The sequence below is a fragment of the Aphelocoma coerulescens genome, chromosome 4 (genome assembly GCF_041296385.1).
Source record: "Aphelocoma coerulescens isolate FSJ_1873_10779 chromosome 4, UR_Acoe_1.0, whole genome shotgun sequence".
NCBI lineage: Eukaryota > Metazoa > Chordata > Aves > Passeriformes > Corvidae > Aphelocoma > Aphelocoma coerulescens.
In genome coordinates this window covers 30,029,538-30,052,379 of record NC_091017.1, presented here as the reverse complement: position 1 = coordinate 30,052,379, position 22,842 = coordinate 30,029,538, and the positions used below count along the sequence as shown (strand labels likewise).

Genomic DNA, 22,842 nt, shown 5'->3' with positions numbered 1-22,842 from the left:
TTTCATTAATTCTGTCTTAGGTCTACTTCTTTTGTTGTTTCTTTTCTGTGCCTTCATTCTCAAAGTATCTTTAAAATACTGCATTTAGCTGCTGACATAGAGTTACACATCCTCTGAAGTCCACAGTATTCCCCAAGTCTGTTTTTTTTCCCCTCATCTTCAGTGTTCCTCTGATTTAACTGTTCCATTTTGTTTTGACTTTTGATTATCCCAGGGTCCGATTGGTATGGATGGAAAGCTGGTAGGTGATTTGTTCAAAACCAGTGTAATTTTAGGTCCTTCACATATTCCCCTCTTTGCTTTTTTAAATATGCTGACATATAATAGAATACTGGCTTCCTTCAGCATAACTTAGTTTAACTCCAGTAGCGTGGATTTTTAACAGGTTGCTGAAAAGCCACTTCAGTCTTCTGTGCCTACGCAAGGAAATGGAGGTCAGCTCTGCTCCTCCTGTTTCCTTATCATTTTCTGTCTGCATTAGACTGGAAGACATGTTCCTCCTTGGGTGCTCTGTCCAAGGATAGTTTGGTGGTGCCTTTCAAACAGCAGGATATCACTTCTGGCTACATTTCTGTGACTCTTGCTGCTTTCCTTCTTCCACAAATTCTTAATTTTTGTGTTTTAATTTCTGTGCCTGGATTTTGTTGGCTGATTAAATCTGAACGGCCTCATGTCTCATAATAAATGCATTTGTATGATATTCCAGACAATCTTTAGGGATATCCTGCTTGAATTAAGTTTAGAAACAAGCTTTAATTTTATGCAATGCATTTGTACTTGTGTGTATATTTATATAGCTTTATATTTGGATGTATGAGCCTGGAAGTTTATGTTCCCAGCTCTTTAAAGATTAACACCATGGCAAAGGTGTGAAAATCCAGTTTTGGCACTTTCTCATGTTCCTTTTATTCCTTTTGCTCCCTCTCTTGTCTCCCTTCCCATGGCACCCCTTTTCACTGATACCCTGGATACCTATTTTCTTTTCTATCCTTTTACTTACTACAAGCCCCATTTCCTTTGCAAGCTCAACTTGTTAACTTGCAGTGTCAACTTTCATTTTCTTCTCTTTCTTTCCTGTGCTCCTTGAGGTTTCTTTCTACTGTTAAGTAACTTGTCTGTGAAGTTCTCAGCATGCAGTCAATAGGCTTTTTCTTTAATCTCTTTTAGGGGGTTGATGACATACCTGTTGACTTCAGTTACACCATGGATATTTTTTGTTTGTTTTAATGTCATTTATATATTGGCAGGTTCAATTGCTAGGAAGGGTTTAACTAACAAGAGTACAGGACCTTCCATCATGGCAATTAGAATAGGTTGCCAAACCCCTTTGTTTACCTCAAAATAATGTATTAAGCCAGTAAATAGGAATATAGAAGGGAAAATTGTTCTGGAGATTTTACTGAAACCGTGGCATGTTATGCAGCTATACCCACTGTAGTAATTTAGATTTAAAATACATAAAATAAAAAGCAGCTTTCAGTTTGGATAATCAAATACATGAGCAATGATCCAGAGGTCCAAAGCAGCAGCCATCAAAATGCACCTGATCAGTCAGTGGTATTGGGACTGATCCCTAAATGCATGCAAAGACAGCAATTAGTTGGTAGCTAGAATCAGTGAATTGGTTTTAGAGTATATAACAGATTTGAATAAAGAGATGTCCATTAGACAAAAATCAGAGTAATGCTGACTTTTCAGTCTTGAACAGTATTTTCTCCCTGTTGGTTATCTAAAATTTAGAGAAAGACTTAACAGCTAAAACATTTTAATCCACAAGTAACATGAACTGGGGGCGATTTATGCAGCAATGAACCAGACTGATTTCATCAGTCCTGGGGCCATTTTGGGAACACAAGCAGAGAAATTGAGATTGAGCTTGCTCAAATGAATTACAGTATCCGATTGAATTCGTGTTAGAGGGTTTTTTAATGAACACCAAAGTAACTCAAGGAGCTTTATTCCTGACCCTTTCACAAAATGAAAAAATGAGAGAGGGCAAAATTAACAGCCCCTTTTTGTGTCCCACACTTTGAATTGCTGTTGTGTGACAGTAACCCCGTACAATTAAAAATGTCAGTGTTGTTATGCTTTTCTGCATATCTTTATAAGGACATCTGATGAGTTCTGTAATTCAGTGCTTGCTGCATCCTCTGGGTAGTGTCACTTACTGGATCACTTGTGAGAAGGGAAAATTTTACTGTAACTGCAGTGCATAGTAGGGCAAGGAGTAGATAAGAAGAAATATTGAAGGATTGGGAACCATTGTAGAAACCAGAAAATAATTAACTTCACTAATGCAAATTTCCTTCCATGCAAAAGGAGCTAATAGCCAAGGGGTAAAATAATCCTGCTATGAGTACTTTTGTATTCAGCATCTGCATTTATAGCTAAATGCAGGATAATTGTAATATTGGCAGCATGTATAAACTAAGAGTAATGCAGCTGTTATATTCCCCAGTATCTCTTAGAGTTTTCTGTCTACATGAAAAGCTATTGTCCTGTAAAAATTAATTTTCCAGTGGTTTTCTGTATTGCAGACATGAAAGAAGAGTAATTATAAATGCTCAGTAACAGCAAGGCAAAGTAGTGATGCTGTTGAGATTGAGAGTACAAAACACTTTCATGGGAGCATGATTCCCATCCTCACATTCAATTCAGGATATGTTTGTATTATGTGTATGTATATGTCTCTTGTATCGTACATATAGCATGTACCATGGGGTCACTTAGCAGCCTGTATGTCCAGATGAAGGAAAAAAGTCAATTTTCAAATCTCATTGTTAAAATATACATGCATATATTCTCTTTATTTGCTTTCCATTGCTTTAAATCAACTCTTTGTTGAAACATTTTGGTAATTTCAGACGTTCATTTAAGTTTTGGCTTTTTTAATATATATACTTTGGAGACAGCCTTTAATGATGTGGTGAAAATGCATTGCAACTTTAGATATTCTTGTGACCAAATGTATTGTGAATTTTATGTATAAAGCTTGCAGGCATAGGCCTCAGTTTAGATAATTTATACAATTTTATTGCACTGGCTGCCCAGTACTGCATCAGTAAGCAATTCCTGATGATTTTAAGATCAGGTATAGCATATAATAGCTTAAAACCTGCTGTGAGGGGAAGATTGAGGGGAAGTCTGAGTGCTGAGGAGTCCCAATCATATTCATTAACCCAGTGTGATGTGTAACTTCATAGAGCTCACCAACTCAGAAAGTTTTACTTGATATTTGAACTGCCAAACCTCAGCCAGTAATTTATTTTTTATAACCTCTATGGTGCAGTTTTTTCTAAGGAATGAATAGAAAACTGCAGCATCCACAACAAGGAATGCTTTAGGCTGCACTCAGTGTAAAGATTAGATAGCCACAATAATTCTGTACTTTACCATTATTCCTCTGTAACGTAATTCCTTACATTTTAGAAAAAAAAAAATTTAAAACCTTCCTGTGAATTTAGATACCTTTTTTCCCCCTGGTTTTTAATCAGCACAAGAAGTTCTATTAGTTACTATAAAAGCATTTCTCCATCTGCTTTTCTTGTTGATAATTGTTCCCAGTTGAAATGCTTTTGCCCCCCACCTCCTCTAAAATCGCACGGAATCACAGGGCAGTTGAAGTTGGAAGGGACCTCTGGAGGTCATCTGGTGTAACCTCTCTGCTCAAGCAGAGCTATCCCGAGCAGCTTGCCCAGGATCATGTCCAGATGGTTTTTGAATATCTTCAAGAATGGAAACTCCACAATCTCCCATGTTCCTCTGCTTTATAAACAATAAAAAAAGTGTTTCCTGATGTTCAGACAGAAAAGTTTCAACTCTCTGTAGAAGTACCTCCTAGATTAAGTGAAGAGGTTTTATAAGATTTAAAAGAAGGCTCCATGCTCAGTTTCTGTCAACAAAAGGAAACTTATTTTCAGTTTAAGTGAAGTATTATTTTAATTGTCATAAAACACCAGAAGCTAATCTAGCCCTAGGAGTTTAAAGGAATTCTTGTTTTCCAGGGAGAAATATGTAATTATTTTTCCCTTGCAGTGGGAGCTGATTGTCTGGGTCATGTTGTTTATAGTCACAGCTACTGTATCGTTTGCTAAAATAATTCTGCTTCATGCAAATAATTTCTATTAGGGGGTCTAAAATAACTCATGACTTGTAGTGGCTTTTTTGGGCTAGGCAAATTAGGGATAGGAAGTCTGCTGTGTAAGGGCTTGCAGCAACAAGAGATGCAGTTCCTCAGCATGCAAAGGGTGCCTCTTCACTGTCCAGGGGTGATCTAAAGGGGATGTTGATAAATAAGAGAGAGGAAATGTATCAGCTGTTGTCTTGGACTGACTGACAAAGGTTCAGCTCAAACCTTTCACAATTGCTGGTTTAAATACTGGTTTATACTTGCTTAAAACTGTGGTGCCTGCAGCAATGGCAAAAAGACTAGTGTTTGTCCAGCAGTGTGTTCCTCCAGTTTTGAGACTTTGTTCATTTAATGAGCATTGAGAGTATATAATTAGCATCTCCTTGAAACATGGAGGTGAGCCATAATAGAGAAATGAAAGTGAAAAAACCCATAGTACCTGCTTCTGAATCAGCTCAGCACCTCTGGCTTCTTTCTCACTTGAGAACTGTCAGTTAGGTCTTCCTATCATTTCCAAATTGTTATGACTGTCTAAAATAAGAAGTTTCTCAAATGTAGTTTCGATATGTTACTGTAATTTACTTATAGAATCAGTTAGTTGCAAGAAAGTTCATCAGTTTGAATTAAAACATTCAAATTCAGTATCAACTTAAAGAGTCCAAAATCTGACTTCAATGCAGTTACATTGTATGTGTGTTTCATTAGTTCCTTATTAGAGAGTACTGGAACTATTTTCTACTATTTAAGGAGTTAATCCTTGTCATAACTTTCCATAATCTTTTGTTTTTCTTGTTTCTTTTCAGGGTCAGCCTGGTCCTCAAGTAAGTGGCATCTTATTTTCTTACATAATTAATAGCTAAATACAAGGCCCACCAAGCTCAGGTTGTTTGATCCTACTGTAATAAGATAGAAACTGGTAACCATTGCATAATTCTGTAAGACAAATATTTCCCAAGAGAGAAATATGCCCCCTGCATATGGTTAAGTTCCCTCAGCTGTCTGACCAGATGGTGGGGTTAACAACGTAATACTGAATAAAGCAAATCTCCTAACTATGGCTTGAAACTTTGCCACCACACTTTAAAGCAAGATAAAATAACTTAGCAAATGTGTAGCAAATGTACTTCTTCAACTGCTTATTAATCACATGCTAATAATGTTGCTATAATCCAGGCAGTCCTCAGTTATGTTAAATACTGCACTGCTAGCTATTTTGATTAATTAGATACACTGCTTTGAATTAGTTCTGCTTTATTTAAGAATAGTAGAACTTTGTCTTGTGAGCTGTAATTGAAGACATGGAAATCTAGGGACCTATTTGTCCCTTCTAAGGGAAAAGTAGACCCGCAAAAAGGAAGCATTACACATAGCAAAAATTCAGCGTGAATTATTTGAGTGCTATAAAAATATGGAAGAGTCTGGAAATGGGGGGGAAGGCAGTACCAATTAGTTATTGAAATCAGTTGAGAAACTCAGCCTTTTTGTATGCTCCATATGCTTTGTGGGAAGTAAGCTTTGGTCTGTGGAACTGTGTAAGCAGTAGTTAGTTGCCTGAACCAGGATTTCTGTGATGGCCTTTTGTATTTCAGAATCAAAATTGAAAGTTAAAGCTTTAACACCTTATCGATTGGTAATTTTTTTAAGTTAAGATTTTCATTATGAGAAGCAAGCATTTCTTTTAGATTTTTTAGTTTCTAAACACCATTTTCTGTTGAAAGACAGATTGATTTACAAACCCTCAAACCACTTGGCCTGAATGTGCAATACCCTTGCAGTGCCAGGCTCCGTTTAATAGAATTTTATAAGAAGTCCATATGATACTGGAGATGACCATCGCCCATGGCACTTACGTTTCACAGCAGGCTCTTGATGTGTGGGCTACAGAGAGAGGTATCTTCAGCCTCTGTGCTGCTGGGGGTCAGTGAGGAGAGAGATTGTAATTCTGTGTGGCACTGTAGCTCTGAACAAGCTCTGTTGAGGACCTGAGGCTGATACTTGAGCCCATGGGCTGCCCTGTAGTTGATGTTAACTTGTGCTGCCACCCGTGTCCTTTCCTTCTGGGTTTGGACCCCCACCTCCCCCATTTCAGTTGCTTAGAGAGTGTCTCTTGCCTAATGCTTGTAAACAGCTGCTCAGTCTTTGGAGCTTGTATCTCTACATGAAATGCCCTGAGATAGCTGTAGGCAAGGAACCACCATGGAGATGGCAGCATTCAATGCTGTTTCAAGGGCAGAAAGAGAAATCTTGTCATGGGTGTAAGAGAAGTGAGGTGCAAACCATAGGAAAAACCATCTAAAAATGACCCCCAAGAGAGAATTGTTGCATCTTAACTTCAATAATTCCTCTCAGTGGAAGTGCTCACCTCTGGGTCATCACCACTGTCCTCAGCAACACGTACCATTATTCTTAATAATGCCTTTTCCTCCTTTCCAGCTCAAGATGGTCTTACTGTATCAGGAGGATATGTGTGTACTTTGTCATTTTGTCTGGCTGATTGAGTCCAGGAATAATGCTTTTGAGAGCACTGGTGGGGAAGCCATAATGGCATGAGACAGAGTCTTGTTCAGCTTCAGATCAAGATGCCTAACCCCAGAGGCTTCTGTGTAGGTGTTGACCTATGAGGTGTCTAAGCACTCCTTGCGGCCAGTGAAGGTTAGGTCAATACTCAGTGCACCTAGAAACCTGTTCAGCTCGTGGTAAACTCCTCGGGCTCAATTACACTGTCTGCATTCAGGCATTTGTTGCTGTGTGAGTTGATCCAGCTTCTCCAGCCTTAGCCGCTGGCTGTTTTATGTACCCGGGCTGGAGTCTGTGTTGGGCCATGGTTGTAGCTGTCAGTCATGGGCAGCTGTCTTGGATACCTAGGGAATCTCTCACATGACACTAGCTGTACACATTCGTGCCTCCTAATTCCAGATTCTGACTGTAGAGAGCTACTGAATCAGATAACCTTTCTGCTGAGTTGCTTTCTAGCCAGTGTTGACATCTGCGTCTCAGGCAACTACATGGAGGCTGTACATTTAGAAGTCTTTCCCCTTAAACTGAAACCCAGATCCAGATAACTTTGTGAGGCAGCAATTTTTAAATATTGAAAGCTATGGTTGAATATCTCAAGACTTTTAAAAATTAAAATATCCACAGAAAACAGAATCCGTTTGCATACAGATAAAATAATTCAAAACCCCTTGGCGTGTCATTAAAATAATGCAGCAATTCCAGCCTGTTATGATTGTCAGCAATCTCCCAGGTCTTAACTGTGTCCATGAGAAATTCAAAATTAAAAGTATTGATCACTTTGGTTAGTAAATAAAGGCTGCCTGGCTTCAAAGAACAAAATTGTTATGCTGACTGAAGAAGCACTTAGAAAGTTTCTGATGTCCTAGCCATGCAATTCTTTTTTGCTGTGGTTTTATAAAGTACACACTAAATTCACCCAACACACACGTAATTACTGGGCACAACAGATCAGTAACACCTCCCATAATTTTAACCTTGAACTTTTACTGCTTATTTTCTTCAAAAATATGTGTCAAAATACAATTTTGCCTCTTATTTTCCCATCTTAAGTAGTAAAAAGCTTTATTACAACTCACAGGCTTTTTTTTTTCCCTTTTTTTTTTTTGTTTTTTTCCAGAAAAAGCTTATGGTTCTGTTGTAGGTCTCAAAAGTAAAGACCACAATAAAAAAACCTGAAGAATTTCTAGGCCTAATCTTAAAAAAATAAAACTCCTTCTTATGATTTTGGTTTTCTTAAAAAGAAAGCTATTTTAAATACCTTTATTTAAATAAATTTAAATAATTTTAAATTATAAATATTTTAAATATTTTATAATAATGTGTTTCTTTGTAGAAGAGCAAGTAATAAAATATTTAATCTTTTTGCTGAAATCAAATTCGGGCTTTTGATTTACCCCAAAGAAATCTGTTTGTTTTTTTTTATCTGGAATGTAAATATGTATTTAGATTAGCTTGAACCAGAAAGGGTTCTTCTCCCAATAAATCTATACAACCAAATTCTGCCCATACTTTCTACTTTCTCTTTTTAAAATAATGGAAGTATTCCTGCTTGTCAGAGAATAGCGTTTGGCTTCTAGTCTAACGTTAATTCCACAACAAATGGATAAAGAGAGAAGGCTTGCTATTTTAAACTTTTTTTCTTGTTTAGAGGTAAAGTTCATCCAAATACTAGAAGCCATGCTTTTAGTACTGTGGTGAAGGAAGACAAAACAATCCTTTAGAAAGTCTTGCTGAACTAAAACCATGAACAACTCTTAAGTATGGGGCAGGGTGGTGTTTTGGTGTGACTTTGTCTCAGCCAGCCAACTGTTTTATTCTTCAAGGCAGTATCCTCTCCCTGGCCTATCTCTGGCACAATGTACTTTGTCTCTCATGTCAGCATACATGATCACTCTCTGTGTGGGATTTTGAGATACAGCAGCCTCACAGATGCTTCCCCTTTCTCTTTGGCAGCTGTCCAAATCTGCATTAGAGATGGACAAAATATTAATGATTGATACTTGTTTTTGTGAGATTCTTGTTTTCCTTTATGTGACACATCCACGGACGCAGTGTTAGAACAGCCTGAAATTTTCCAGTGCTTTGTGCATGATGAAGGGTTTCCATAGTGATTCTGGTGACAAATGTATGCGTGTCTCTTTTTCACCATCAAGCACCAGGGTATGTGACTGGAGTATTTTTAATTTCTGATGACAGAGATTCTGATTCATGGTTAAACTGGCTATTACTGGCTTGTGCTGTCAACAGAGCTGGTGGGAACCATTTTAACTTTTAGTTTTCTGGTTTTTGTTGAAGGACAGAGAAACAAAGCAGGCCACAGGCCCTAGTTTTGAGTGGTTTTGGAAGGCAGCAGTCTTGGGAAGATATTTACCACTTCCTAGAGAACACTGTGATGGTAGGGAGAACTCCTAGATCTTAGAAAGGAGTAACTGATGGTAGGAAGGATGGGAAAGGGGGTGTATAAAGAAAATGTACTTTAATTCATGCTGAGTTTCCCTTTCAGTTTTGATCGTTTGGATAGCCATCTGCATCCACAACCAGTTAAATATTCCTCTCAGTGCATGCCATTCAGTAGTAGGGCAGTTGATAACATCAAGGGATTGTATATGTGGGGTTTTTTTATTGCTTTTTAAGCTATGGGCAAGATACATAATGTCCTATTGACCAGTGCTGCAAAGTGATCTCTACCTGTCAGATCATTAGAGCTGGACGTGTTTCTTTTGTTCCGATCACCATAAATTGAGGTGTAAACTCCACATTCCTTTTCTTCTAGCAGTTTGCTTTCAGGAATGCCTGAAGACTCTTCACTTGCATGGAGAGTGGGGGAAGGAGGCAAGAAATACACTTATGAAGGACAAAATTAGCCTAATACTGAAGAAATAGTTCCTCACTTTCAGATACACAGTGCAGCAAAGTTACTGCTCCTGGGAGAATCCCAGCGGTTGTACCCAGGCCATCAGCTACTCTCGCTGTAGAGAATGATCTCTTGGGGTGTTTCCCCTTCTAGAAACTGATACCCTGTGTTCCTTTGTAAACTTCTGATCCAGCTGAAGGATTGTATAACTCAGTCTGAATATGCAAATACTAATCTGCTTTTGAGTTACAAGGTGAAGGTCAGATTTTGCTGTCAAACTTTGACAATTAGTTTATTAACATTAGGTAGCAGACTTGTAAAAGTGTGTTTCTTAATTTCTTTATACAAAGATGAATCCTTGATCACTTTGCTGCTAATAACAATCTACTATAAATTATGAGAATAGAAATTAATCTGAGGGCATCATAAATAAACAAGCTTGTACTAAGTTTCATACGTATTTAGAAGGCAGAACTTTAGTTTGCTTGCCATTCTTCTTTCTTAAATGGTAATAGCATTTGTGAACACTATTGAAGTTGTGAGATCTGTTTAGGAAATAGTTCATGTTGATTTGTGAACATGAAGAAAGAAATGCCATTTTCATGGCTTTTCATTTTATATTAGCTGCTCAAATGAACCACATCAGAGAATGTAAGAGGAGAAATCATGCTCAGAATTTCATTTACTGTATACATAAGTGTTTACAACACAAAAGATGCCAGAAATGTGTCTTCTCAGAATGAGATAATGCACTTAATTGTTTTTAAGTATGATGCTTTCTCAGCTTCATATGTAATAAAATGGAAGTTAATTTTGTTAAAAAGCATTGACAACAACAATGAGCGCTTTCAAAATATAAAACACTGGTAGATTTATGCACATGTGTAAACCAGAAGAGCTGGGAATATTTAATGGTTTTCTTGCCTAAGCAGATAGTATTAGTGCAAGTAAGAGGATTCTTTGCTCTGTAAAGAAGAGAGCACAGATTTGGAGATTTAGGAGCAAATTGTTGTGAACTATCAGTTTTACCAATACTAAGGAAGCGCCACACATAATTTAAAAAGGCAGAGGAGAGTAAAAGTTCCAGGCATCAACAAACAAAATTCTTGTACCATTTGATGTTATGCTCTGCTTTTGACGTGTTTTTTTACTTGTATTTTCCCACCCTTTTGTCAGGAATTGCAAAGGAGCCTCTAATGGCAGACTGATGACTTCTCTCAGTACCCTGATAAGTGAATGTAGTTGGGGATAATTAGATTTTTTAGAGCTTTGCTCATCAGGCTCTTTCAGACACCAAGAGAAGGTCAGACTCCTACCCCAGCTGTGCTACTGTGTTCTTTTACTTAACTCTGGTAGGCATGCTTTTGAGTTACAATTTCAGTAACTATCTGGTGCTGAAATAGCAAGATGTTCAGATATTCCACAGCATTTCCTGGAACAGATAATTTATTTCTGATTTTCTTGCTTGATTCAGAAAGTATCAGACTTGAACTCTGTTAATTTTACAATTACTGATTCAGTCTACGTTTTGATTTTCTACAAACAGAAAAATAAGACTATTCATTGTACAGAATTCTGTGAAAAGGGCTCTTCATGCAACATAATTATCAGCTCTGGATGTCCTTGTAAAATAAATTCTGCTCTTATGAAGGTGGCTTCTTTTACTGAATCTGAAGATCTCCTTTGGGAGTAGCTGTATGCAACAGATAAAGAAAGCTTGGGAGATGGGGTTTGAGAACAGTTTGTTTGACCCAAAATTTGTAGAAGTTGATCTCCTTATTTCATAGTTCGCATAGCAACAATTTATGATACTGTTTTTGTGAAAAAAACAAGCCCTAAAATAAGGAAATACATAAACCTAATATTTAAAACTCTAAAAGAAAATATGCATGAGAGCTTTTTATTTGTAGGATGTTACCAACTTTTCTTCATGGTGGCATCATTCATTTTTGAAAAGAGTTGGGTTTGTTTTAATAAAATAAACATGAAGGTCTTATTCACTCGTGACATATGCCAGTATAAATGTGATGGAGAATTACATATTAGCATTCCATCAATTCATCTAGAAGTTCCAGCTGTCACCAGGGCATAGTAGATCTTCTAACAGCAAGTGAGAAACGGTGAAGCAAAAATTACTTGCAAGCCTTAATTTTGGTAAAGCATTGCTTAGCTTAACAGAGTACATATGAGTACAAAAAAGCAATTGCAAACTTAGTACTGTGGTTCCATTATGACATTACAAAGGGTTGTCAAAATATAATTAAGGAGTCTGAAATATTTCTTGTATTCCTAAATCATTTCTTTATCAAATGACCTTTGTATTTTCTTCCTCTTATTCTACATATGGCAGAAATACACCAGTGTGTTCTGTGTTCTGTTAGGGATTATGGCAGAGCAACGTATTGCACTGTGTTCGGGAATATTATATAGTATTTTACTATCCTGCTGCACATGTTTTTAATTTGATATTAAACTCATGCTGGCTTATTGTTTTTAGTGATCTTCATGCTGTATTTCAGCTTTGAATTCCTGTTCAATTTGTTGCAGATCCCAGTAGTTTCACTAGCTTTAATAAAAAAAAGAAATTAAGAGTTATAAAAATGTGTGTTTCATCAAGCTTATTGTGACTTGAAGATAATGCTGTGATGTCGAAGACATTAGTCTTTCACAAGGCTTTCAAAATATCAGAGATTCTTTGAAAGCCATTATCAGTTCAGAGACTGGTGATGTTTTGTGCTAGATGCTTGAAAGTTCTGTAAACTCGAGCAGACCTGGGAGATTTGGATCTCAGGCTGGTAGAGAAAACCTTCAAAATTTGTATTTCCCGTTATAAAGTGACACTCCTGTGAACTGAAATTTTACTTCAAGCAAATTTATATTGTAGTAGAAAAGCTTTAGGTTTTTCATATTGAATTGATGCTGGCATGAAGAGCTGTGCTGATATGTTATTCTTTCCTGTAAGTGTGAGTCAAGTTTCGAGGAGAGAAGGAAGAAAAAATCAGAAAATGCAGCAGTTACTTTCATTAGAGTATTTTGTGTACTGCCAGTAATGTTACTAATGAGCATGGCATGGAAGCGTCCGTTCTGGTTTTGAGCTTTAATTCAGATCGACAATTTCAAAAATGCTTTCTCTGTCCCTGCAATAGTGTAGGATTTCCTAATATAGTTTTTTACTGAGATCCATCAGTAATATACGAGAGCTGTGAGCTGCTGAGAAACATGTAAGAGAATCACGTATTTTCAGAAATACAATCCAGCTATATTGCCCAGTATGTCTGCTAGTGATCATTTGCCAAAAAGAATGAATATCCATTTAAGTATAAATATACATATGTGTCTAATTTCCCCTGAAGATGTTCTGAATTTTGTAGACCATACTATTAGTCTTTGAGCAGAAAACAGTTTTGTTTTTAATAAACTTTATGTTGTCTTAAATCGCTTCCTGCATAAAGATGTTTCCAGCCTTATAGGTTGCAAAAATATATTCAGTCATCTCACTTTTAAATATGTCTGCATATAAAAGTATGTGTATGTTTGTAGTTGATACAAAAACTAATTTTCATTTATCTGGTGTTCTATCTCAAACTTCACAAAGCTGAAAAGTTCTCAAAATAGCTCTATGAAAGACATCATTGTAGTTTCCCCTTTGTAGATAAGGGAATTGGTGAAGATATATGAAAGATTTAGTTCTTGTAGTGACATTTTTTTGTCTTATTGTATCATAAATATTATTTTATATGCTATGTTTTATGCTTTTCTGTCTGTATACTATTTGATGTTAAATAAATTAATCTGTGATTTAGGCTTGACACATCCCCATCAAGACTAGAGTTATGACTTAGAGTGTCAAGTCTTTGCCTCTTTTAAGCAGTGACTTGTAGCTGTGATAGTTCAGAAGCATTTGCAGTAACCTAATACTTGCAGGTCACCTCAGGTGGGTTTGTGCAGTGTAGCTTCTATCACAACATTTGTCAGACAGTTCTTGTAAAAAAAGGCTTTTTTTGGGTACCAGTGGAGCCCGTGCACAGGAACGATTTAAGGGACTACAGAACTTGCAAGGGGGCATAGGAAAGAAAGAAGAATAAGATCCTCAGAGAAAGGTCTGGTATTCTGCTGAAATAAATTTTCCCCAAGCATTAGCATACTCTGAAGTTTAAAAAGTAACCTAGTTTCTGAAATAATTTCATTATTCTTAATCTGTGGATGTCTCAGAAGCCTTTCTACCCCTTACGCTATTTTTTACATGGCTATGGCTTTATACTACTATTTTACTGCCATTTTCTTTTAACCATTCATGTTATAAGTAATCGAGCACACATCTTCACAGTAGCATTTTATAGTAGCATTTGCAGACAACACTAAAGGGATAATCTAAATCTTTCTTTGACATTCTACTACCTTGAATGAGAAAATGTCTCCTGTACTAAGGAGCAAAATTTGGAAAAGAAAAAACAGTGTATGGACAGTGTGCTGTGCCTTTGAAATACTGAGTGAAACTAAAAGCATTGCTACTGAAACCAATGTGGAGTCATCACAGTAAATGAAGAATGGAATTGGCCTTCCCTATTTCAAAGTCTGTGTTAAAATCCTCTTGCTGAAAATAGGTTTAAATACAGCAAATACATGTTAGCTGCATAACCTTGTTTGGATGTGAGCTGTGCAGGTTTGCTTGTTTACACAAATTCAGCCTTTATTACTTTAAAGTAAATGTGCCTTGATATGATAGCAGGTACAGGCCAAAATTCTTCAAAAAACAGCCTTGTTTTGAAACTAGCCCTTATGTCAAATAGATGAACAGAGAGGGGTGGTTTTTTTGGAATTTCAGTCATCTGTTTCTGTGTAGTTATTACTTTTTTGTAGAGCTGCACCCTGTGCAGCATCTGTTAATGAAGTACATAAATCTCCTAGACTCAGCTTCTGGTCAAAGGAGGATCTGCCTGATAGATATTTGGATGCTATTTCACCACACAGTAGTAATGCAGACAGCAAAGTTGAAATATGCAGAAGACCAGGGAGCTTGGAAGATGTATTTTGATGACCATAGGTACTTCTCCTGTAGGTAGTGAGTGGTGGTGGTGAATCTCCATTGCTCTGAAACTCCCCCCTTCCCTTGCTTTCATCCTTTCTCTGTTTTCTTCAAAATATTTGAAGTTCAGCCTTCCATCCTCATCGAAAAAGTTGTTTTAAGTCAAACAAGAAAAGATTAAATGAGCAAAGGGCACTGTCATTTCAGCTGAATCATCTACCAGGCTAGTAAACAATCAGGGAAGCACCAGAGGTGTTTGAATTACAGAAGCCACTGTTCAGGTTTTAGGTTAAAAAATAGCTGAAACATTGGAATGTGAACTACTGTTCCCACTGAGGAGCTTTTTTCTTACTAAGCTTTTAGGAATAAAGGAGAGAGCTGGCCTATGGATAAAAATCTACCAAAGGAAGTAGAAAAAGTATTTAATGGTGAATTTTTTATCTCAAAAACTGGAAGAAGGATTTCATGAGTTTGACTGGCAAAATATGTTTGGTTTTTTTTTTTTTTTTTCAATTTCTATTGTGTTAGGAAAGAAAGCCAGAATGTAATTTCATAATCCCAGTGCAGTTTTATAAGCCCTAAATTTCACTGGACTATATTGGTCTTTCTTTTAAGAATCTTTTTTGTTTTTAATTTTTTTTTCCTCAAATTTTTATTTAATTCTAGGGCATATTAATTGCTTCCATAAAGTAGAATGTTTTGATTGGATTCAAGGCATCAATGCCCAAAGTATCTCCTTAGACCAGGGTGCCAGAAGTATATGAGTATTTTTGAGCAAAATAGCTCTGTATTTGTACATTCTGCTTATTGGCTGCTTATGGGTGCAGTTCCCACTGGCTAGTGCAGAAGACTCCTCTGGAGTGGTACTATGCCACTGTTATTTTAATAAATGGAGATAATCAGGGGGTTAAGGAGTGCTAGTTACCTTTCCCCATTTGTTTCATATCCCTTTCGATGTTTGATGCAAAATAAAAGGCATGAAATCTGTAGAAATAAAAACGGTTTAGAGCTATAAAATTTTTCCTGCTTCAACAGTTTGACATAAAAATAATGCAGTTCTTCTAAAGAAAAGGTGGATCAATCAGTGTTGAAAAATCTTTACACTCTAGTTCTTGTTGTTGTAAAATTTGAAGGCAGCCTTTAATTCTTCTTCGTCTTCCTGTTTACCAAGCATTATTTTTATAGATTTTTAATTCATTGAATTCCTGTGGCATCATTGCTGTTGAATATAGTGAATACTTATTAAAAAAGGTACAAGACACTAAATCAACTACACTTTTTTTATTATTGAATCTTACAAGCTATTGAATCTTATCAAGAATCCCATGACTTAAAATAAATATTTTCTTCTATTGACAGCAGACTCATTTTTGTTTATCCCATAGCTACCATGCTATATATTCACTTTTCTGTTCCTTGTGACACAACCACTCAACTGTTGAGTGAATGCTGATATAGAAATGCAGCATTGTTTTTTAAATCCCACCAGCAGCATGCTTTTGCACACACAAAAGTATGGATATTCCTAATGGAGAGGGGATAAAAGAAAATTCTGCTGTATAGTCAATTAGTACAGGATCAAGTGGGAAAAAAAGAAGAGGAAGAAGTGGGGAGGCTCTATGAAGGTAAAGGAGTGCAGAACAGCCTAACTGAGCTACTGGAGGATGAGGAGTTAATCTTGTTCATACTATACTTTTTAGCAGGGCCTGTTATGATAGTGCAAGGGTTACTGGTTTTTAACTAAAAGAGGGTAGATTGAGACTAGATATATAAAGAAATCTTTTACAATGAGGATGGCAAAAAACTGGCACAGGTTGCCCAGACAGATGGTGGATGCCTCATTCCTGGAAACACTCAAGGTCAGGTTGGATAGGCAACTTGTTGACCAGCAACCTGTTCAAGTTGATGTTCCTGCTCATTGCAGGGGGGATGGACTAAATAACCTTTAAACCCTTCCAACCCAAACTGTTTGTTAATTCTAAGATAGCATGTGATGCTTTTTCAGGTCTCAGGTAGACATCTAATGAGACAGGGATCTGCTGGAGGATGGGTGGAAGAGTAGGAAGCCTCACCCAGTCTGTATCAAAAGTGTCTCATTTTTGAGATCTTTTATAAACCAAATATTGAACACTGAATCTGATACTATATTGTCATTAAAAATATTGTTAAAAATCATAGATTGAACTTCAAAAAATCCTGAGACTGCAGTGGAAATATAACAATAATAGTAAAAAAAAGCTCCCTGTTCAGTCTGCTTTCTGAATTTTGATTCTGGAGGGCCCACATCAGTTGTGTTTTATTATGTCTTCCTGCATTTCTGGCACCAGCCAAAAATTTGTGTGTTTCTGTGTTTTTGAAGTAACCAAGATTGTGTTTTTATCTTCCTTGCAGTCTTCCTTCCTTCCTTTTATTAAAATCAGAAACTCTGGCTGTTTTTTTATTACATGAGAGATACAGAAGTATTAGGTTTTCTCATCTGTCCTCTTTTACCAGCTTACAAGAGTGGAATTTCCTTGTGGTGTTTTTTTGGGTTTTTTTACAGCATTGCATCAAATCTCTAACATCATCAGTAAACTTCTGCTTATCTAACCAAGTAGGAGAATAGGAAGGTGCACTGTGGACAAGGCAACGAGGGCCAAGATTCAGGAAATACAGGTATTGCAGTGCATTGAGCAGTAGGTGAAAGTCTGACTTCTGACTTTACCAGAAGCCATTTTCTTTTCTTTAAGAATGTGCCAGTTTTTTCTGCCACCGTAAAATTGGTCATACTGGCACATACAGCAGCTACTTGACTCACAAGAAACTTAGCAGGTTTGAATCACAATGTTTACTTAAATTAGTTTGTAGAAATAGTAAAGCTGATCCTTGTTTTTTCATGCTCAGGCCATAGCCTGTACGTAGTCAGATACCCTCTGTACCAGGGAACTCTTGTAGGACCCTTTGTGTTGTTCTTTAGGTTTTCAAAGAAAAACATTATGTTTGTCTGTAGAAGGAAGGGAAAGGGGAGGAGAAGATGACAGTCTTACTGGTTAATCAAAGAAAGAAAGTATGTCAGAGTGAGGAAGAGGAGATGCCCTTTAGCATCTCCTTGCCTGGGACACTGGGCCTTGTGCTTCTTCCTGGGCACTGGATTAGTCAGTCAGCTGTGACTCTTCTGCAGCTTCTAATGTGAGCTGATGGTTTTTGTGAGCAGCATTACAAATTTCAAAAAAAGCACCCCATCCCAGCCTCAGCAAGAGCACTGCATGAGAAATCAATGTCTAAATTACAGTCTAAATGGTTTCTTGACATATTTTGGGTAGACTGTGTTCTCCTGCCTGTCGTTTATAAACTTGTCTGGTTTATATATTGCTATAAATCACTGACTTCTGAATACAGTTGTATGAATTTACAGCAGGAGTCATTTAGAATTTGCTTGTTGTGAATGTTAACCAAGCTGTTTATTTAGATTGCTATATAAATCAATTTTATATTTCTCAGCTTAAATAATTTACATAATGTTTTTTAAGTCAGTCACCATTATTGTGTCAAAAATTCAGGTTTCTTTTTTTCTGCCTTAGGATATTTTAACAAAAACTTTAGAATATAAGGGGAGGAAATGAAATATCAGTAAGAGTCTTTTGAGGTGTGTTTGGTTGAAGTTCTCATTGTAAGCCGGTCATATTACAGGGGAAGAATAAAACATGTAAAAAGAAGGGACTTCAGCAGTAGAAACTGTTCAGATTCACTGAAAATTCTTCTGAGTACTTGCAAAATTGATGCAAGGTGAAATGTTGGCATTGTAAACTAGCATATGTAAACATTGGCTGAAAACATGGCCAAGCTCAACAGATGCCAAAACCACACTGCTCAGTAGTTCAGGGCTTGCAGAGTGGACACAAGACTGAAATGAGTGTAGGAACTTTGAAATAGTGGTGTTTCATAACACTCTGTATAACCTCCTATGATTCACCATATCTGATCCTAATATTTTGTAGCAATTATAGGATAAACTTGGGACTGTTCTTCCAGTGAGACTCTTGTAATTTATCGAAGTCATGAGTCAGGTTTCAAAGAAAGAAAGTTTGACTTTTGTATCTGATTATTTTGTTGCTATGTGCCAAAGCCACCTTTTACCATCAAAGTAATCTGCAGTATTGAATTAACTAGGCAATGTATGGTGTGCTATTTAGTTGTGAAAACATGATTAAACTAAGCTGGCAAATTGATTCCCTTTTTGGATTTGTCTGGATGACACTGGAATAGCTGGCTCACTTTTCTGCTCCTCTCTGCAAGGCTGCTGTTCCCTTGGGCTGCCAGTCACACTGTGGGTGCTGTAGCTGCTGGTAAGGATGACTGCACTGTATGCTCTTCGATCCCAAGTGAAAATGAAGGCTGAACCTTGCAAACTACATTCAGTCTTCCAGCTGCCAGCTTGCTTTAGCCTGTGGCTGTTGTGGTGCGAATGTAGGAAAGAGTGACTGTGTCTGAAAAGTTACTATTGCCTGTGTCTTCCGTGGTAGCTCTCTGTGATGGGAGCTGTCAAGTTTGACATGTCATGTTCCTTAGGAGCTGTGAAGGTGGATGATCCCAGTGGGACCTGGGACTGTCACAGTCCAACTGATTCTCTTGGTTGGTTGTCACCAGCTTGTGCTGGGGACTGGCAGGTCCTTTTTACAGAAGCATCATATGTGCTGTCCAACAGTCAGGAAAAATCTGCATTCCTCTGTCCTGACTGTGGAGCTTTGTACAGAACCTTCAACATGTGGCTGTTTCTTTGAACCCTGTACTGAGAATCCCTTACTATTTTCAGTTCTACTGTCCTATCAATGCTTGGAGCCTTTTGGGTGAGTTTACAGCAGAACTTCCTGTATTATGACTGAAGGCAGGTCTGTAGCAATAGGAATGTGGATAAAATATATCTGTAAGAGAATTCTTATAATTATGAGTGTTTGTAAAATCAAGTCAACTACTGGCTTTTTAAGAGGTCTCTGAATGTAACTTTTGCAAAACTGTATAGGTGGCAATGGCCTCAAGGGTAAGATACAAAATTAGCATCTTTCAGGGAATTAATTATAAAATTCCAGCTGTGTGAAAAAAATCATGCTGATCACAGTTAATTCTAAGGGAACCTTTTCTATTGAAGACTGCAAGGATCAGTCTCCTGTTTTCTAGTACTGCATTCTCTTGCCCTTCTGTTCTATTCTGTAAAATTTCATCAGAGAATGGAAATGGGATTTTGATAGCAAAAAGGGGAAAAAAAGAAAAAGGGGTCACCTGTTGGTAATCCTGAACATAGCTGTTCTTTGGACTTGACCCTGATTTCAGCTTTGTTCTTGGCTGGCAGGTGCCTGGAGGCCTTTCAGTCTGCTTTAGGAGACCTCGTTTTAAAAACAGTAGTATTTTTCGCCTAATTATGAATGCAGATTTTGCATGTGTTTGAGATTTACAAGGCCTTGCTTATGTGAAACAGGCTATAAACTCTCCTTGGAAATGTATAGTAGTCTGGAGGAGATAATTGCACTTTGAGAAAAGAGCCTCTGTTTCCAGTGAAAACACTGTAAAGTTATTTCAGAAATGCTGTGACCTCAGACGTTTCATATAACTTACACAAAATGCTTTCACATTTGTTCGGCAGCTCACGGTTTGATCTCTGCCATCTCATAAACGAAAGCACAGAAGTCTCCCCGGGAAAAAAGCAGCAAGTCTATGCTGTGGCCTACAAAACTAGTGTTATTTTACTCACTCTGTGCTTTGTGTCTGTACCCTTAAACAGAAGAAACCTTGCCCTCCTTTAAACAAATCTGTCTCCTAATCACACCCCACCCCCACAAACCCAACTTCCCCTCAGATTTTTCTTCCTCCCTGCCTCCACTCAGTGTACACACACTAATAAACTCTGCAGTAACAGCCTTGGGAGAATTTCTCAGCACAAATGGAAAGAAGATGTCAAAGGCTGAGGATAGGAATTTTCTGTTTAAAGTTGCAAAAACAATAGAGGACAATTGAAACAGTGGGGGAAAAGCCAGAGATTGGTGAACAAGCCATGAAAGTATTGCATTAATTTTTATTTTCAAGAAACCCCACTGGTTCTCTTCACTTGCATCCAAAAGAGCTATTTTTGTTTGCAATTGTTTGTTTGTTTTTCAAGACTCTTGTGGAAAGCAAAAGCATTGCAAATACAAGGGAAGAGACTTGTGAGAATGTTCACACCAGAAGTGCTTTTGTGGGCTTTTGAAAAGCTGTTTTTAACTCCTGGTACAGTAACCCTGTCAGATACATGTGAAGACTTCTATGAAAAATTTGTGGGCTGGAAAGGTGACTTGATAGAGATGATGGTGTATGCCAGTTAGGGAGAGAAAACACCAAACAATGAGACACAAAACTAATTCTGATTATGATGTGTACAGGTCATTTTCAGAAAATCCTGCACAAAAAAAGGAGGGAAAAAAAGAGATATATGATTCAGTCTTATTAAAAAACATGTGTGGGTATGGACTGTGCTTTCAGAGAACTCTGAACGGTGGGAAATAGGCAGGGTAGGGGCAGGGGCCGCTTGTGCAGCTGGAGATGGCTGAACATACTGCCAGCAGTTGTACCAGGGAGACAGTGCAGTAGCCCTGCAGATCTGGTGGCTGAACTGCTCATGTGAGCTCTGACTTGTTTCTGTTTCAGTGAGCCAGCTTAGTTCAGGTAGCTGATGTGATCTCTCCTGTCTTAGCTTCTACCAACAGGCAGAGCTGCGGCAAGCACCCCTCAGAAAAGTTATGAGCCAAAACCCATCAGAAGCAGGGCCACTCTTGGGCATAAGAATGGCATTGAGCATCTAAATGAAGGCAGCAACAGCTCCCACAAGACAAGATCTGTTTACAGTCTCAGTCATGTCTGTTATCTCTAATTTCATGCCTAAGGCCCAAGAAATTGGATTCTGACTGTAGCAGATAGGGGTCATGCTATTTGCACTTTGCAGCCAGTAAGATATTCAGAGCCAGTAATGGCTTGATAATTCAAGGAGGTAGAACACGTGAGCACAGCCTTTCACTTGTGCTCAGCGTTCGCTATGGAAAGGCAGCAACAGCCTGCACTGAGTTTAGTTCTTCCTATCTTGCATACATTACTGTGTACTGATGGTATGAGTTTGCAAATTCACAAGCTTGGTGGCATGTATGTGAAGGTTTTAAAGCAGACCTGCTCTGCTGTAATGTCACATCACAGTACTTGTATGTGGGGACTGTAGCTAAAAGTAGACAGGGCTGCATGTAGTTTTTGGCATGTATTTCTGTGAACACGTGAACTGGGAAAGGACAGTAAAAGTATAAAAAAAAAAAAATAGATGGAGAGACCTTAAAGGTGCAGCTAGGCTGTATTTATTCATTAAATTATTTTGATTAATTTGTTTTTAAAGAGGCTAAGTGCTTGCAGGGCAACACAAAGTGGGTGGGGGTCATAGTTAATTGAGCAGATAGTTTCCACTCTGCCGGCAGTGAGCACTGTCCTTCCTGAAGGAGTCGTAGGGACATCAGGAGGCAGACTTGTTTGTCCTCTGTCCTCTGCAGCAGACAGAAGACATGGCAGGCCATGGAAGGAGAGGCATATGCTTTAACTCCTTGAAAGATTTAGCAGCAGATGCTCTTCTCTGGCATGCATCAGAAGCCCTTAAAACTAAGCAGAAAACTGGCTACAACAGGGATTCTCAAAGACTTTCCTGTGGTTGATCACGTCTTTAATGCACAGCAGACTGACCTCCATTCCACTGCATTTATGTGAACCACATGAATTTTTACCCGTGTCGTTTGTGACAATCTCTTCTTGTTCTGCATGCATACGCCCTCACAAACACAGACACACTGCCACACACTCTCTTTGTGTTATAACAGTGAACCATGCTAGCTGGAATGGCTCCTTCTTTGTTTACAGCTGCTTTCATATGTATCTCAGGTCCTTCTTTGTAATGAAACACCTGCATATCTTTTAGAAAGCTGGAGGTAGAGTCTGCACTGTCTCAGCAGCCAGTTTTCTGCAGACTGATAGCATTTTTGTTCACAAGATGCTAACCTGAAAAACTAGTGGTTTAGAAATCTGCTGCTAGCTTTCTGGAAAGTGCTCAATAAAAATAGAATATTTGTGATTCCATATTTGTGATTCTGTCACTTTACTGTTTGTTGGGTGGTAAGTAACAAAAAGTTATACTCCTGCAAAATCATGTTACACAGAGCTCATTTTGACTAAACAGTATGCTTGAGACTAAACATCAGTATTGCCAAAAAAAGGAATGAAAACCCTAATTTTAGATTTCCTAATCTATTTTTCTTTGGCAGTCTAAGACAAGGAGGGTGC

At 37.8% G+C, this 22,842-nt stretch overlaps 1 protein-coding gene across 1 annotated transcript in view; it reads left to right on the top strand.

Moving 5' to 3' along the window:
* The window catches only part of COL25A1 (collagen type XXV alpha 1 chain), a 309,918-nt gene that overhangs the window by 177,626 nt on the left and 109,450 nt on the right, over positions 1-22,842 (top strand). The window contains exon 5 of the mRNA XM_069012103.1: positions 4,933-4,950. Within this exon, the coding sequence (XP_068868204.1) occupies positions 4,933-4,950 (18 nt within the window). The remainder of the gene's footprint in view (positions 1-4,932; positions 4,951-22,842) is intronic.